At 27.3% G+C, this 19,603-nt stretch overlaps 1 protein-coding gene across 2 annotated transcripts in view; it reads right to left on the bottom strand.

Annotated features, from left to right (window-relative positions):
* Positions 1 to 19,603, bottom strand: part of LOC107453679 (transportin 1) — a 41,651-nt gene that overhangs the window by 2,354 nt on the left and 19,694 nt on the right. The window contains exons 16-21 of one of the 2 annotated variants that reach the window (XM_043043721.2): positions 18,543 to 18,630; positions 18,074 to 18,181; positions 13,927 to 14,022; positions 11,839 to 11,914; positions 1,199 to 1,373; positions 1,003 to 1,116 (exon numbers count right to left, since the gene is read on the bottom strand). In XM_043043721.2, the coding sequence (XP_042899655.1) occupies positions 1,009 to 1,116; positions 1,199 to 1,373; positions 11,839 to 11,914; positions 13,927 to 14,022; positions 18,074 to 18,181; positions 18,543 to 18,630 (651 nt within the window). In that variant the 3' untranslated portion in view covers positions 1,003 to 1,008. The remainder of the gene's footprint in view (positions 1 to 1,002; positions 1,117 to 1,198; positions 1,374 to 11,838; positions 11,915 to 13,926; positions 14,023 to 18,073; positions 18,182 to 18,542; positions 18,631 to 19,603) is intronic. The other variant, XM_043043723.2, reaches the window with a different exon arrangement.

The raw sequence follows: 19,603 nt of genomic DNA, 5'->3' as shown, positions 1-19,603 counted from the left end.
CTTCATTTACACATTTTAAAACTTTTGTATCTATTGAATTGTTTATTATATTAAAATTATTTTAAATGAATAATAAAATATTTGATTTCATCTAAAAGGGATGTGTAGATAGATCATAGGAAAAGTGGATGTTTCATCATCATTAAATCGAATGTAAGAATTTGCAAGTGATGAAGCTCTGACATTGCTGACTGTCGAAAAACTCACAAGTTAAATTTCATAAGTAAGCAATTTCTAAATTAAAGGATTCTAGTACTGTGGAAAGAGGTTGAGCCACAAAGTTAAATAATATTACAATTTTAAGGTAATCGAAACACTTTGTTTTACTGATTTTCAAATACTAATTTAAAGAGACGACTAAGAGGAATATATATTTAAAAAAAAGAAGAAAAAAAACTAAAATTGACTTTCAGACGTGCCAACCTAGCAAAATTAACATTCAGGAGTTTCCCTAACAAGAATTCAGGAGATTTCAGGAGGGGTAAAAAAAGGTGCATGGTATGCAACATTTGGCACTTCTAAGGAATTTTAAGTAAAAAATTTATTAAATATAAGAATGCAAGAAATTTTACACACTAATAGAGCAATAATTGTTTAAAAATATTAAATGGAAATAAAATAATTAAACACAGATTTAGCAACACAAAACTATATTAGGTAGATACTCTTTAAATAAATACCATTTCCTTAATAAAACATTATTCAAAAACCCGACACTGTAATAAAAATACACAAAAACTTTTAAAAAATAAACAAATTGAATAAGTATTTTATTTTAAAAAACCAATTCAATACTAATGTCTGTACAATANAAAATTCGGGAGACTCCCGCAAAATGCGGGAGAGTTGGCACGTCTGGACTTAGCTCTAAAAAACAAACTTATCCAAATAGAACATTCTTACAAAAATTAACTTAATTTATCGGTCATTAGATTTTTACCATCTTCATCTAATGAAATTTAAAATCATTATAGCTTAAACTTCAAAACAATGACACATTACCTATTTTCATACTCCATAGCTTGTAGTAAGACGCTCTTTAAGAGGTGGAGGGAATTGTTCACAAAATTTAGTCCAATTTTCTTCACCAACTTGATTTTTAAAGCCATGTAAAATCTAAAAGAAAACACAAATAATTATAATACGTCATTTAATGTAAAATAGATACTTTGGCAGCGATATTTAAAAAAAAACTTACCTCATAAAACATGTTTTTGAGATCAGGTTTAGGATTTACCCATGATGCAACTGCATCACAAAAAAAGATGAAGTCTTGAACAATGCCACCAGGATTAACACTTATCATACTGCAGATACCACGAAAAGCCGAATCCTTTTCTTCATTATCTCGGATATTCCGCAATGAAGTACACCTACAGAGATACAATAAAACATGTTAGACAAGAAAAAACCTTTCCAAAAATCTTAAGTCTTCTCGAGTTAAATATCATTAAACAGACAGTCAATAAAAAACAAAAATTACTTAATACATTTAACACTTTTTTCCTTTCCTTTTTCCTCTATACATTTAAATTAAATACCGTATATTTTAGTAAATATAAATTTAACACTTCATGGACATTTGTAATAATCCTAGTCGCATCATTACAATAAATTGTATCCAGGGAGCGGGGGAGTAAAGCCCCATACTTTTGCAGTTTAAAAAACTAACAGATTTTTAATTTTCATGAAATATATTAACTGTTGAATGTTTCCAACTGAAAAATTTATCGCAAAACTTTCATTGTTCAAACCAAACATTATTTGAATAAATAAGTAATTATCGATAATAAGGAAGTGAATTTTTTTATTACATTTGTTTTTATGACTCTTGAGTTCATTAATTCACTAATTTCAATAAAATATTTAATTAAAACTTTTTAATGTATATTTAATTCTAGAAATTTCTACAAAATTTAAAGACATTTTTAAAATAATGTTGAAAGTATGAATCTCAATAAATTGAATTGTCAAAAATTTTAATTTGGTTAATTTTAATATAGGTAATATTTCAAGCAGGTTAAATATTTCATTATTTTGGCTATACACATTCATATTTCCTGGCAAAAATAACACTATAAAAATTTATGGAGTTCACATTTTAATAAGTTTAATTGGGTCAAAATCATTGCATATGAATTTTGTGTCATTTAGTTACTTGTAAAAAAAATATTCTTTCTTTAAAAAGAAAAGTTCTTACTGCAAAGAGAAGAGATTTTATACATGCTATAACTTAGGTTGCTAAATTTGAATTAAAAAAAATATAAACTAACTCAGTTCTTTATAGATATTTTGAAAAAAAATCTTACATTTTTGCCTGTACAGATATTTTGTTTCCTGCAGTTAATTAAATTAATTATAGTTTAAATTTATTCATGTTATTTTTTTAAAAAAAAAGTTGAATTTTATTTAAAATATTTAGCAATTTAATTTTTATAAGTATTTTAAAATGTAAAGCCAATCCACTTTCATATATTATATTCTTGATACACCCAAATTAAAATTTTAAATAGAAAAAAAATAACATGAAACTATCAAGAATAAATTTTAAAGTTTAATCGAAATAATGTATAATACACTATGTTTGTAAAAATTGCAACACCAGGAAGGAATTTTCAGAAATGAAATTTATTCAACATATTGTTGATAGTGGTGCAAAGAAACCTGCACTACAGTGGCACATTTGCTATTATAATTATTTACCTCATTTTACACTTCATGTAAGTTTAGTTCAAATTGCAATTTACAAATTCCTTCATAGTGTTATAAATTTACAGAGTCCTGGTAATATTTTTTTTAAAAAAAATATTTTTAATGTCAAGTACATAATTTAAATTCATGAATAAAAAAGATTTCAAGCAATTTTAATTTATTTTTATTTCAGCCATTTAACGACATTTTTTTCACCAATGCTTTTCTATAAGCGTAATGCACTTAAATCTGTAAAGTAGCAAATTTAAATTTATTTATACAGTAGAGANAAAAATGATAAATAATAATACACTTAAGTTTAAATAAGGAAAGAAATTATGAAATAAAAATTATATACAGGCTTATATATGTTATTAATGTTATTATTAACATTAATAACATATATAAGCTATTTGTGCTTATGTGAGATTCGTCTACGAACGGCTTTTGATCCGTCCTCTAAATCAGTTCTTTCGTCAACTCGATACACCGTACGCTCTAAATAACAAAATGGGCTCAAAATCTTGCAGGAAAAAAACAATTTTTTAATGGAAGAAAATTAATTTCCGGTTCCGAATTTCATTCCTTATCTGGTTTTCTGATTTTCGGATAAGAGGTTTTGCACTGTATATGTATACATACACACCCTAAATAATTGAAGAAACACTTTACATTTTTTAAAATTTCTCAACGAATAATATGCGGATTAGTTCAAAATCTTTAACTTTTAGGTTAAACGATTTTTCATACTTATCAATTAAGCTTCAATCTTTCAAAGATTTTGAGGATACTGCAGTAAATTATAAACAAAACAAGCAAAGAAAATAAAAAAATTGCTTATCGAGAATGCTCTCCCAATATGGCAGTGCCACTTGTTTAAGAGAACGTAATGACATTTGTGGAAAACCCTTAATCACTCAGAACTTCCCCCCCTTTTTTTAAAGTACAAAAACTGCTTAGAATATTACTGGAACTAATAAAATTTCATCACACTTCTTATCAATTACTAAATACAATTCACTACAAAAGTTAAGAAAAAAAAATTTTTTAATATTTTTCCCTCAAGCTTATAAAAGAACTACTTTAAATCCTTCATACTTGCATAATTTGTAACTAATGTTAAAACTATGTTATTAACCAAAATGTCAGCATAGTAAGATAAAAATATTAAGTATCTGCGTACACAATAAAAAGTATCTGCAAGTTTATAATATTCTTAATAATAGGATAATTTTATTAAACATACAAAAACAGTTTTATTTATTCTTGACAAAATATTTTATATATATATATATATATATATGCACATTAACTTAAGAACATAAGAGAAATATTAATAGATATACATAGAATTACATCCATATAAAGTAATCAAGTATAAAGTTGTAAAAAAATGAGTTGATTGTAGGTTCGACTGCTAACAATGGGATCGCTAATCTTTGGGCAAAAAAGGCAGTTATATTTATATCTTTGGGAGCAGTATGCATACAATTAAACACTGATTTTCTTCTACCTGGCATAAATCATGACTATGCTGTCTGCTTTATATTTTCTTTTCCCCTCACTGTAAACCTTTTTTGTGTGCGTGGATACTTAATATTGAAAGAGTATCTGCGTGCTTCTATAATAAGAGCGTGTGTGCATCTATATAATCTAACTATGAATGTCAGTATCTCCATTTAAGCTAGGGTCCCGAAATAGTTGCAATTATTGCTCATAAGAAAAATGTAAAATGATACAAGTTACAAGTTTATTGAGATTTTTTCTGAAAAATGTTTCTCTATCATAATTTATTGCTGGTCCCTCAAACTCAAAACTCATTTTGACAGCTTTAAATGTTATTAATAAAAATAAGAAATCACATGACCTTTAAAGTTATAAAATAATTATCTCAGTATTTGGAGAAATTTTAAAAAGTTCCAAAAATTGAAAGGGTCTTCAATTATTGAAGGGTAGGGCGTGTTTGTATGTATGTATATATTAACACACGCGCCCTACCCGATACACACATATATACGCACACATTTATATATAAACATATACAGCAGAACCCATATTTTAAGCTTTCCTTCAGACTAGTATTAATGCACAAAGCGGAATTACGTAAATTAGGGTTAACAGTATTTAAATTAGGGTATATTTTCAAAAATTGTCACTTACGAGATATACTAGAAAAATTCTGTAATCTTTTATTATTTCTGGTTTTTAGATATAATTTCAACAATATCGCTCTTAATACTTACTATTGCTTGCCTATTTGCTTTACGGTTTACAAATAAGCAATTAGCAAATTCTTACTAACTGCAGATCAGTCATGGGGATATCCTTCGATATTTTCTGCTCATTTTTATGGTTTCATCACTATTATTGGTAGCAGATAATGAAGGATGCGTGCTGCAGTCGATATACATGTCATTGACATCAGATGATCTTCATACATACAATTATTTCCCGAAGGGACAATGTTCTCTTCAAATACCATGAGAAGCTTTATTAAATTCATTTGTAATGCATTTTTTAGTCAACACTGTCCAACGCGGTGGAAATCAACAAATTCAAAGATTCCAGAACATTTATCTTTGCTTTAGAAGCATCTTGCAAATCATTGGAATCAAGAAAAAGAAATGATCACTAAACAATTGTTTAGAGCAGGGGTGTTAAACTGGCGGCCCGAGATGAGCATTTTTGTGGCCCAGTCAATATATTAGAAGCAAAGTAAAAAAAAAAAGAGGAATGGGAATTAGAAACGAAACCAGGATACAAAATTATAATATGCTTTATTTATGAACTATACGGATCATTTTAAATTGTACGAGCGAAAATGTAAAATTGGCTGAAATGGAGTCCGTTTCACACTAAGCTATCAATTAGATAGTATATAATCAATTTTATCCTACTATAGCGAGGTAAGTTGGTTATCTTGCTCCAAGGTTCTTAAATAATTCTGGGATTTGAAAGAAAAAATATATAAGTTTTTACAAACTATAAATCAAGATACAAGCTTGTTCTCCGATCAAATATGATTGCAAGATTTATCTTTTACGGTTGATATAACCAAACACTTATCCGATTTAAATTTATTGTTACAAGGCGAGGATCAGATCGTTACGAACATGTTTGACATAATTAAAGCATTCAAATGTAAAGTATTTCTTTGGGAAAGGCAACTGAAAAATGAAGATTTAACGCTCTTCCCAACATGCAACAAGAACAAATCTAGTTTAGATGATACTGCATCATATCAAAAATACGCATAAAAAAATTTCAAATCTTAGAACAGAATTTGAAACAAGGTTTAAAGATTCTTTGGAAGACAATTTTTTTTTATTTTCTTCGATTTTCTCAATAAATATAGACTCAGTGCGACTCAAATTTGAAGGCAAAATTCATTGAAGTGGGTGTGACTGAATTTCACGAATATTTACCGACAAGGTTTGAAAATACTCAAAAATTCGTGTATGAAATTATTTCCATGTTTGGAAGTACTTATCAGTGAGAGCAATTATTTTCTGTTATGAATGGAAATAAATCTCATGTCCGAAACCGTATTAATAGCGCTCACGTTGGGTCAATTTTGAAAGTAGTCTTGGCCAGTAAAATTTCTCCCGAAATAGAAAAGATAGTAGCAGAGAAGAGATGTCAAGTATCAGGACGTAAACAATAATTTAACTTTATATATGTTTATTACAATTCAAAATAAAAATATTTGTTTCTATAAACATTGATTTTTTTTGCGGCCCACCTAAAGTTAAGCATTGTTTATTTGGCCTAAGTTAGCTTTTGAGTTTGACACTCCTGGTTTAGAGTGATGTATTTTAAATTGGACAATAACAAGAATTAAAGATTGACTTAAAGAGACTTGGGATTGATGAAGAGATTGGGATTGGGGAAGAGATTGACTTAAGGGGGAAATCCCACTAACAGGCAAAAGGACAATAAGATCTAGAAGAATGTCACGAAAGTTACAAAAAGCAAATTAACAGGTCACTTTTTTCTAGAAAAAGTTTGTGTGAACTTTGTAGAGAAAAAATGACTGATCTAATTGGAAAAAACAGAAAGCGATACTTTCTTAATAAGTGTAAAGTCAAATTTGGGATAGTTTAACATTATTGCTAAGGGCAATTTTCAAGGATCAGTAGAGAATGACACAGGTAGTAGGATAACGCACAAAACGGACCACTAAACCAGGGTTTCATTGCATATATATTGTGTCTATGTATAAATATATAACTATTATAAATATTTAAATCGAGAAAAAAAATTCGGCAAAATATATCACTGAAAATTTTTTTTTGAAAGCATAGCACTACAATATTAAGGCAGAACTGAAAAATTTAAATCATGACTTTCAATTTTGCCTTATTTTAACACATGTAAAATATATACAAAACACTAATAGACAATTTAGCAGAATATAACTACAAGCATAAACTAACCAAATATACTATGCGAAAAATTCAGATAAAGATAGCACTAAAAGATAATAGAAGATTTAAATCTTATTTCATTATATGCTGTTAGAAAAACTGTTAAAAAAATATGTTATCAGTTAGTATAATTTTAATTGTCTATAGGTGCATCACTTTCTAATAAATGTTAAATCAACTTCTTGGTAAAAAAAATTTTTTTTAACTATCTAAATATAAAATTTTTTATACAATGTGAGAAATTATTGATAAAACAAATGCATTAATGAAGCAAAAGGATTTTAGTTGATACCTAATTATTATCATAAATTGAACTATAACCAAGCATCAGAAAATATCTTTTACAATTTATACTTTTCTTTTTTTTGCCAAAAATATTAAGACTTAAGGAATTAATTTGATCTTAAGGTACTTAAGTGATTTTTTTAAACTATTATTTTGATTCAATTTTCCTCATTTTCCACACCATTAAAATTTCCCTGATCTGTGACCACTCTGTTAACTTTACTGAATATAAATTTATCTAACTTTATTTATAATTGTTTATCATTCATCCCCACTCTTTTCTATTATTTTATTCCAAAAAATATAGATTCTGGTTATGAAAATTAATGTTACATTCAAAGGCCAACCTTATTTTGATGCATATAAAAGTGACCACTTCAAACTTACTCAATGGGCATGTCATTCCCCCTTTATAAACAAAAACTAATTTATGGCTAGGTAGGCAAAAACTCACTTTTCCAATACAAATTTGGTAATATGTTCAATAATTTCAATATGTTTATTTAATGTCAGTAATTTAGTAATAAACTTATCTAAATTCTGGAAACATAAATTATTGCATTTTATTCAACATAAGTAGTTTTAATTTTAATGTATTAAAAATACATTAACATTGTTAATCCTACCAAGTATCATGTTAAACAGGGTGGCCACTCAAAACAGATTTCAAATTTCCCTGATTTTTCCAGGTAAAAATCTTAAAATTTCCAGGTTTGTGTTTTTTTCCTTTTTTCTTATAAAGTGTAGGATGTGTACAAGAAAAGTGTCTGTATTATAAAATATCTTATTCAAAATGTCATTTTTTTAAACATATCTTGAAAAAAAATTAATTTTTTTACAAGATGTTTTAATGTTCTGATACAACATAAATTTTTAAAAAATTAAGACGTGGAGAAAATAATATGTTTAGCTTGCAGAATATATTGTTTTTATTGAATAATTTTAATTGTTTTTATTGAATTTAATGTGTTACTTTAAGTAGTATTTGCACAAAGTGTACCTACAAAATGACAAAATCAGAATAACCAATAAAACCTTGGATAAGTATTGTTTAATATATTTTCATTAAGGAAAAGAAAACCGTTTCAGGTGATTATATATCAATAATTTTTAATAATTACAGTGGCTCACTTATATTGAAATAGGAAATAAAAATTCAATAATTAAAATGAATATTTCACAATGGGTATTTGATAATAAGATGTATAATCTATTCTTAGCAAAACTGCACGGAATATTTTAAAAACAAAGCAAAAGTTAATTTTTTAATCAAATAGTAACAAAAATGTTACCCCACGAAAGTCATCGTACATTTAAATGTTTTGGATCTCAGAATTAAAATTATCGTCAATTGCTTTTTTTATTTAATTATTTTTCATTTAATTTTTTATTTCTTTATTAGCAATTTAGTATCAAACCTATAATACTAAAATTATATTTTAATTTTTGCTTGCTAACTCCGTAATTTTTTATTTTATCATTTAAAAATGACTTGTGGTCGTAATAAAACAGACCAAATTTGATTATTTGTCTTCATAAGAGGTAAATCAGTAATGAATGTTAAATTAGTTTACTGTATTCAATTGAACTGTGCAATATGTGATAAAATGCTTAAAAGAAGGACTTCATACCAGAGATTAAAATTATAAATTTTGTGGAAAAATTCATAAAATTGCAATTGAGTGTAAAAGTATCTGTAAAAAATTTTAAAAAATATTCTGCACGAATTTCACCTGACAAAAAAAAAACTAGTTACACGTATTTTCAGCCTTTAAAAGCTATTGTAGATGCTAAAGGAAACTCCACTAAATGTTATTTTAACGAAAAATTAGATTTACTAATAGACTGAGTTTTTTCTTTAAAAGTGTATGATGACTTTTGTGGGATAAAGTTTTTTTCACTTTTTGATGATTGATTCCTTAAAAATAAACTTTTCCTTTGTTTTTAAAATATTTCATATTGTCATTCAAAATATTTCAGTTTTGTTAAGATTAAGACACATTTGTTATCATTAAATATACATTCTGAAACATTCATTTTAATTAATGGATAGTCTTATTTCATTGCAAGTCATAAGTGTATCAACAGTTTTGTGAATCACTGTAATTACATTTCAATATAAAGCTGTACTGTATACTGAATTATACTGTATTTCATCTTACCAGTGCTTTTTATAAAATTCACTGATCATATTTTCCTTAAACCAATATCTCAAGTCAAATTTTTAAATAATGGTATTTTGAAATAGCATTTTTATTTTAAGAGATTCAGTATAAAAAAAATAAATGTCAGAAATGTAAAATTGTCTAATTTTTAGTTCTATACTCTATAGAAGAGAAAAAATAGATAAAATTCCTTAAAATTTATACTTTTTTGATTTTTTTTCTTATTTGAAATTAAAACATTTAAAGAATTCCAATCTAAACACACAGTTTTTTAGTTCAGCATAGTAAATTGTTTTTGTTTGAACAACTGGAATCTTGTACAGTGCAGAACTAAAACACTAAGTTTCGTTTTCCTTCTCCTGACTAAACACACATGAATAAAAAAAAACTTATTTTACATATATACATCATTTAATATGTTTACTATATATTCCTTAAGTCATTGTCAGCTTTTTTAGGTAAAAAGAGGAATAGTTTTGAAATATCATCTCTGGAATGCAAGCAACATTTACGAACTTTCGATATTGTGATAACTATGCGATTCGAATTTAGAATCAAAAAACTAATATTTACCAACAAAACCGTAAAATTTGATATTAATATATAATTAGTTCTAAAAAAAAACTTTTTTCAAAATAAAAATATACTATAAAAGATTAAAATGAAATAGAAAAAATTAGCATTAATGCAAGAATTGTAACAATTTGTCGACAAACATTGCTGTTAGTGATGGGGGGGGGAATGCGTTGGCTTGCTGAGAAAAAAATAATTTGCAGATTTCTTTGAATGGGAGTTCAAAAGCTTTCAGAAAAAGAGTGCAATATAAAATCTATTATTATTAAATTATAACCAACTAATTTTTAGAGAATTTAATAAAGTTAAAAATACAAATACTTTTTGACTCATTTTGTCAAAATAGAAAAAAATTACCACTCTCAATTGCGAACAAACTTGAATCATTGTGTGAACACGGACAGAATTTAAAAACCGAATCCTAACCCTGTCTTCCACATCCACCATAATCTTTGCCTTTCCTAATTGCAGAATTTTATGTTGTATTCTAGTTTAACAGGGTTATAATGGAGCAAATTTTGATGAAAGCAAAGTAAGTTGATGATATTTTAACTGTTTGGAGATACATTTCCGTCTAAAAAATGTGGGTATAATGGATGAAACAATTTAAATTAAGAAAATTAGCAAATAATTTAAATTAGTGAAATTAAAAAAATATATAAGAAAAAAATTCCAGCTTTTTTTTAAAAAATTTCCAGGTTTTCCAAATATTTATCCATATTTCCCTGATTTTTCCAGGTTTTTTCCAGTATAAAAAAAATTCCCTGATAATTCCAGGCTTTCGAGGTTTTCCAGGTTGGTGGCCACCCTGTTAAATATAATAAACCCTGTTAAATATAAACACCCTGAAGCATATAAACAAACTTAAATTAAAAGTTTAACAGAAGTTAAAAACTCACCTCATGGGATCATGGGAAAAAATTAATATAACAAGATGATGTGAATTTGCCAATTTCGTGCTTTTTTAAGTCAGTAATGACTCGTAGGGAATCTGTTTTCTCCCAGTTATTATTCAGTACTTACAATTTTGATTTAAAAAAATTAAATAATGTAGGTTTATTTATAAAAAAAAATACTGATTTCTTACACTTTGACTTGCTACAATACAAACTGTAATTTTCATTCAATACATTGATTAATTAAAAACATTAAACAAAAATTGACAAAATTAGAGGTCATTTAACATATGACTACTCTAATATTGTGAAAAAAATAATTCCTTAAGGGTACCCTTCTTCCTCCATATTAATCTACAATGAGTATCATGAACATAATTTCCTGTTCTATTCAGCTATTAATTACAGTTTCTGAAGAAAAAAAATGTTTTCATAAAATTCTTTTTAGATTAAAGGGAGAAGAATCCTTTTTTTCCCTTAAATTTCCAGGATATTGTTTTATACTCTCATCTGCAAAGCTAACATATAAAAAGTAACACTTTATGTTTTAACAAATCATAGAAAATAACCCAATAATATACTAGTAACAAAATATGAAAATTAATTTTCCTCATAATAAAAATAAACCTCTAAACTACAAAGCATAAATGAATAAAAATAAAGACAATTTTAGTTACAAAATGAAAATATCATTAGATAATATTACCAGAACTCTACTTTAAAATTACTACAAAAGAACATAGTATAAAATATAGAGAAATAATATTAAAAAATAATAAATAAAAAAGAACATTTACACACCAGGGGCGAATAAACTGCTGTAACATAGGGGCGACATCCGCAGGGCAAACATAACCAAGGCGCCCAATAGTTATGGCTGAACAAGATGAGACAGGGTGCAAAAAAGGGAGAAAAAAGCCAAGAACAACTCATAAACATACAAGCCAAAAAATATTAATAACATAGCAATAATAATAATTATATAAAATAAATGTAATGAAACACATATTTCAACTATGCACCTTTCTTAATACTTTAGTAATATAAAATAATTAATGTTTTAGATTTATTAGTTATCTGCAGAAAATTTATAATTTTTGGTAGTTTATTCTTTGTAAATTCAATAGTAGCACTTCAAAAAAAAAAAAATTCTTTTTTAAATTACCTTTCCCACCTTTTTAAAACAAATGCATTAAGTGAAGACCTAATATAAAAGTTGGGCTCGCAAAACCCTATATTTGCGTATTTACAATTTTTGATATAACATACTCTAAGACAACTAGTAAAAAGATGAGGAATAAATACCCAAATTTTCGAATTAAGTATCATTAGAATTAAAACAAAAATTGTTGAAACCAAAACTCCAAATTAAATTTAGAAGAAAAAAACTTTTGATCAAATGATCCGATTTTCATGTACTAGAAATCAATCTCAATGGTTCGAGGGGGTAACCTCGATTCAAATTAATGCTGAAGATATTTTAAGTTAAGAAAACAGACACACAACATACTTTCTCTGAATAACCATACTTCTTTCAATGGATTTGATTTCTTATCCTCAAAATATAAAGGGCAGCTGCAATTGCTGAAATATAGTGCCAAAAGTTTGGTCAGGAAAGCAGTTGAAAGTTTAGCCCCCTTTCATAAATTATATTTTAGGTGTACTTCACCATAAAATAGAGAGCTTTTTAAGGGAATTAATTTTGCAAACAATAAAATTATCCTTATCCAAAGCTATCCTATGTAAAAAAATAGTTGTAAACAATTATTTTTAGTTATTTTATAATAGTTGAATTGTAAAATACACTAATTTTAAAAATCATTTTAAAGAATATAATTTTATACAGTGTAATATAAAGTTTGAACAAAATTGGCTTACTAGTTCCTGAAAAATTGAATTTTAAAAATCAGACAGTGAAAATAAGATTTTTTGGGTACTATTTGACCAATTTCATTCAAATTTTATATTCTGCTATATAAAACTAGTTTTTAAAAGGATAGAAAAAATTTTATAAATAAAATAAAAAAATAAAATTATTAAAATTTGTTTTTTGCATGAAATTATTTTTAGATAAATGCTTAAAAATTCAATTTGCTTAAAAAGTTGGGAGATTTCTACTAGTACTGGTTTAAGCATTTTCAAATCAAATCAGTAATAAATTAGAATACTGATAATTTCTGCTTAATTTAAAATCTAAAATCAAAATATTTTATCTCTATGTTATCGTCTGCAAGTTCTTTTCTAATTCAAGATCCTCATTTATATAAAATATTCCTTTAATCTTTGATTTCTCTATAGCACTTAGCTTAAACATTTATTCTTTTTCTCCTAGTGTAAACTATTCTTTAAAATACTTTTAAAAAGGTTTTTGAAAATTTTCTGTTTTTCGTACAGTATTTGTTGAAGAGACATAAGAAACAATTTATAAGATAAGTTAATATTGATAATTAAGGAATAGAACAAATCTAATAAACGATTTTTGTAAAAAATTAGATGAACTTGCAGATAGAAAGGTCCATAATTAAAATACAGCTGAACATTTAATGCATAAAAATAAAATAAATACTAATTTCTTTCAAAAAACTTTTAAAACTGTAATTTAAAATAATAAAAAGTTCAAAGAAATAATTAAAAATCTAAATATCACACAGAAAAAGAGAAAATAAACATCCATGTTGCAGCTAACGACAGTAAAGAACAACATGCTTATTATATTATATACAAAATTTAGACTGGATCTGAATGATTAAGTCTAATATCTGAAACATACTTTTTTCCATATCAGAATTTAGTATGAAATCGTCTGATTGCGAAGTAAATAAAATACTGAACAAAGTTATCAATTTTACCTCATTAATTGATAACTTGTATTAAAGCTAAATTGCTCACCTGTATTTTCTAATAAAGTCTTAGGAGTATTTGGACGATTAATGATGTTGATTAATTGTGTTAAAACCATTAAAACATACGGCTTCATGTCTTGCCCTGAAAAAAATTTTTAAAGTATCTTTCAATATAAGTGAAAATTCACACGAAAACAAATGCTTTAATATAAAATTTTAAATTCTAATTAAAAGATATTATACAACTTGCACATAAAATTAATATAAAAGGATCATATCATGTGCCTCTAATATTCAAAATATGAACATCACAAAATCAGTTCTATTTCTCAATATATAATAGCAGTGTAAAAATGTATTATTCTTAAATAGGGTTCCAACTAAATTTTAATGAAAATCCAGGCCTTATTTTTATTTACACCAAGCCTTGATTTTTATTTGTAATGTCAAATAATAGACTCTATGAGCAAAAAAAATATCGACTGATGATGGAGGTATGGAAGTTTCCATGACTATAAAATTTTTACAACAAATAATTGCACTAGCTGAGAGAACTATTTAACTCGAATCTCAATAACTGATTACTGTTACTGACAATTTGGAGACTGGTTATTTATGAGATATGATGTAAGAATTTTCCAGGTTTGTGTAAAAAAATTGCAACACCAAGCAAAATTTTCATCATGAGATCTTGATTTTTAATTTGTTAGGTCAAATAGTAGACTAGAGTGAAAAAAATATCATCGAATGAGGATGGAGGTATGGAAGTTTCACTGAACTTTGAAATTTTTACAACAAATAATTGTAATAACTGAGAGAACTATTTAACTCCATAACTGATTACTGTTACTGACGATTTGGAGACTAGTTATTATTGAGGTATAATATAGGAAATTTCGAGGTTTGTGTATCCGCACGGATTTGTAGCGCCATCTAGAAAAAACATGTAACATAGAGAGAGAGAGAGTGTGTGTGTGTGTGTGGAAGGAGAGCCGTAAAGAGCTACAAAAAAGCTCTCTTCTAAATACAGGGTTCATGCTCTACTTTAAAAATAAAATTCAAGAACTTTTTAAGACTTATTATAAAATTCTCAAGGACTTAAATTTTAGTAAAAGATAGACTAAAATTTTACATTTTAAAGTAAAATGTTTTGACGATAATAGTTAGTTGACAGTCGATAATAGCAGTACTGAAAAATAAGACTTCCATTGCTCTCTTGATTTCGGAAAGTGATCTAAGTATAAAAAAAGCAAGGGTGATTGGCATCAAGTCAAGAATAAAATTCATGATTCATAAAAATGTCAAATTTGAATTTTGCACAAGGCCTATTTTAAGCTAGGTATACAACCTCTGAATAAGCAAAAATTCGGGCAGGACGGGTCAATTAGATATTTAATATATTTATATGTATTACGGGATATCAATGTATTGTATGTCCCGTAATGTATTACGGGATATCAATTAGATATTTAAAAACTCTGCCGGGAGATTTTTATTCAATATTTAAAGTGGCAGAAGCATTTAGACAGTTAAATTTAAATTGTTCTTAAATATAATTTTGAAATTTTGACCACTTTTCTATTAAAGAAAATTAATCGATTATTGGATGTTGCAGCTTAATTATCATTTTAAATTTATTACGGGTCAACCATTTTAAATTGAATCAGTTGCCAACTTTCACCTCAATATCTTCTGATAGATTCTTACTAACAATTTTGGTCACTTTGACTGTTTTAATTAACCACTCATACTTGAATTAATTTTTTTTCAGTAGCATCGATCATACGCACTTGACATGGTCACATGAACACGAATCGTAACGAGTAGTTTTCAAATAGAGTATAAATACGAAAATCGATGTTTGATATTACAACATCGATGTTTGATATTGCAAAATGAAACTTGTGGAAAAACTAATCGCGATATTGGGGTTTAAAAACGCTTAAGTACAAATCGTGATATTAGATTTTTAAATTGCTTTAATGGGAATTGCAAGTACAATTTTTGAATCACGCGAAAACGAATTGCAACACATAGCTTTTAAATCAGTTTAATACGAAGATCAATGATTGATATTAAAATTGCCTGAATAAGAATTGAGATTTTGTCAGAATATGGCGCATTTCCCAATATTTAAAATTCCTAAAATCAGCCAAACATACATAAAATCTTAATATCAAACAGTACGTGTCATCATCTGAAAGGCGGGAAAGTCATTCTCTCACACTTGAGTGCGTCAAAAAGTTAAACACAGAAATGCTGGAAATAGGGCTGTTTTCCTGAGTTTTCGATACTTTTCAAGGTCATTTTGAATTTTTCAAGGATTTAATATCATTTTCAAGTACTTCTAGGGACCCTTGAAAATCAAAATGAAATTCAAGTACTTTTCAAGGTTTTTTCAAGGCCGCGGGAACCCTGTAAATATTAACCCTTTGACGGTTATGAACAAGTTCAGCTCGCAATCGAATCATGCCTCATAATGTGCGCAAACGAGTTCCGCTCGGGAGTAAGATTTTGACCGTAATGGTTAGTAACGAGCACTACTCGCATAGTGAAAATTTTCCCCAATGCGCGCTGACGAGCTGAGCTCGTTCGCCATTATTATTCAGCATTGACTATGTTAAAAACGAAAAGTACGTAAAAACTGTTATTTATGTACTACGAATACTTTAAGAAATTTTTAAAACGCCTGAGGCGAGCTATCTACCGCATCCAGAGATGCTAACTTGCTCCGCTTTGTAAAATAGTATTTCCTAGTGATAGCGAAAGTCAAGTTACTTTCAGTTTAGTATTTTTCCTGTTAAGTAATTCTTTCACCACTAAACATCAAAAACTATAAGTAACATATAAAATGCAACGTTAACGCAACAATCTACTGGCTACTCTATTATAAAATAGGCGTAACTGTCCTTCTCCAACGAAATTTACTACATAATTTGCTACCACTATATTATAACAATTCCAGAAGACGGAGCAGTTGGCATCACCAGAGAAGGGTGACATTTTCGGAAGAACGGATGTGGAAAACAGATGCCACTTTCGACTACTGTTTGGACATAATACTGCGCAAATTAATGAAACGAAAACTGCTCATTTACCTGACCGTCAAAGGGTTAATAAATAAATATTGTGCAAAATTACAGTCCGCTTATTTCTGTTTATTGAGCGAGTACATATTTACCTAAGCGTCGACAATAGTGGTCCTTCGAGCAGGAGCTCAAATATGCTACCTGTGGAAAGTGTTGTGTAATTGTTGATTGTTAAAGCAATGCAACGCCCGGCGGTATGGTGCCGAATTTCTCCTGACAATTAAAAGGTTTTTCTCTGTTCTTGACCAATGAGAGCACTGTTTAATATCTTACACAGGACTAGCAAAGAAGCATGTATTGTAAATAAATCAAGTAAATATTCTTGACATTTACTTGAAATAACAAGATCACTGGAATAGAAAGATTAAGTGCGCACATCTTAGTTCGAGTATATAGTTAAAGACATGGATAAGTTTCAGTTAACATCTCCATATTTTATTTTTCAAATGTAACATAATTTTGAAATTCAAATGAGAACCATCTCATTAATTTGAACAATATCAGGAACAAATTTTACTGTCATAACAGGTTAAAATTCACTTATATAGGATAAATGAGAATTTTAATTAACTAGTTTGCGATGTTGTAGCAATCAATACTTGTTTTTGCTTATTTACAGAAATTATTTTATACCCACATCTGAGTAAAATATAATTAAACATGTTTAAGTAAATCTTATTTCCTTTCAAATAAAGTCTCAATTGCATTTTTGGAGAAGTCTTTTATGGAAAAATATTTATCTTTTACAGAAAAGTTATCTATTGCAAATAGATAACTCTACAGAATGCAGAGCTTTACCTAGCCCGAAGGCATGAACGTGTTCTGTTTCGCAGAGTATTAATAGAGAGTGTAAACATATTTTATTTTTAATTATAGCATGACTTTGGTGCATCTCACAATTTTAAATCAAATCATTTAATTTATGGTATTAGCAAACAATATAAATACTTTATATTTGAGTTAAATTTAACTACACACTAACAGAAGAAATAAAACATAGAAATAATAACAATTATCTAATTAACCACAACCAAAAATGTTATTTAATAAATGAAACTTAGAACCAAGAGTAAAAGAAGGCAGAAAAGCGTTACACAACAATACCTTGCTTACCCAGCTTCACTGAGATTTCTCCAATTGCCCATGTGGCATTGTTGCAAACAGATATAAAATCTGGATTCAAATTTTGGCTTAATATAGGCAAAAAATCCTCTGGAATTAAAAATATACATAGTCAATTACCTAGATATATTATTCCCATAGAAAAAAAAAACTTTAGAAACATTATGTTGGTAAAAATATTTCACAGGTACAGTATAATTCTTACATAGAACGTAAAGAAAAAGGAGAAAATATTAAATTTTAAAAGAGCTTATACACATTTTTACATACCTTAAAAAGCTTTATTTAACGAAAATTTGTAATTTGTACGAATAATGTAATATGAAAAAGTAAAAGAAATCAATGAGGATATGAAAAGGATAAAATATGTCAACAGTTTTAATATTTTAAAAAAAATAAATCAAATTACATACTAAACAAAACTTAAATTACAACTAGTCACAATACTTACGTATACAGGGACTAACATGCTGAAAACAGGCTTTGGTTAAATCACCTAAGAGAGCAAATGAGCTTTGTCTTACTTCTGGCATTGAATCCTAAAAAAACCATAATTTAGAATTAGTAAAAATAAACAATTACTGATTTATTAATACTCTTGTGACAGCACACTATACATATCCACAAGCACACTATTATTACTAAGTCTAGTGGCACTATAGACAATAAAAATCAAAACAGTCATGATCTAATGGTCACTATCTAATGGTAAAATTCTGTTCCATAAAAATACAAGTAGTATTAATCTGATAATTATAATAAAATACTTGAAAATTATTAACCATTCTAACTGTTAAGAATATTTTTTAGGTTGAACAAAATGCCTGGGAATAAAGTATAAAGTCTGCCATTAAGAAGACAAATTTTTGACCTTTATTTTTTACACGTTATTAAACCAGTAAACTAGTTTATCCTCCTTAGAAAAATAATCGCACAATAAATGATAATGAGTATGAAATTTTAAATACCTAGAGTAAACTAAAAGTTAGACGAGAACAATTTCGTCAAAATATATTTTCGTTTTACCATTCTAATTATTGAAGTCAGAAACTTAATTTATCACCAGTGTGGCTTTTTCTACCTGTAATTAGTTCTCTGTTCTTTATATTAATATTTTAATTTAACACTTTATGATAGAAAAAAAATTCCGAGACAAATCACACTAATAGTTCTTAGAAAGCTTTAAAAAAATTGATAAGTGAAGAACAAAACTCAAATAAAAAGAAATGTGCAATTAACCTCAGGAAAAGGCAGGAAGAAATGAGCTGTTCTCGGAAAGAAATGTTTAGGGAACATATTGGTCAAAGCCTCATTAAGGTTCAGATAAAATTTTGTTTCTAAGAATAATGTTAACTAGGCTAGTTCGATTAGGCATAGCATTTTACGGACACGCATAAGATTAAAAAAAAAAGCAATATATTTATTACTAAGCAATTTTTTAAAATTTGAATTGCGCATATTTGCATTGCACACATTTTTAAGAATCCAATAGTCCTAAAACCATAAAGACAG

Source organism: Parasteatoda tepidariorum, chromosome 2 (genome assembly GCF_043381705.1).
Source record: "Parasteatoda tepidariorum isolate YZ-2023 chromosome 2, CAS_Ptep_4.0, whole genome shotgun sequence".
Classification (NCBI taxonomy): domain Eukaryota; kingdom Metazoa; phylum Arthropoda; class Arachnida; order Araneae; family Theridiidae; genus Parasteatoda; species Parasteatoda tepidariorum.
The sequence above is the reverse complement of the archived record's forward strand: the minus strand, read 5'-3'. Positions and strand labels throughout refer to the sequence as shown.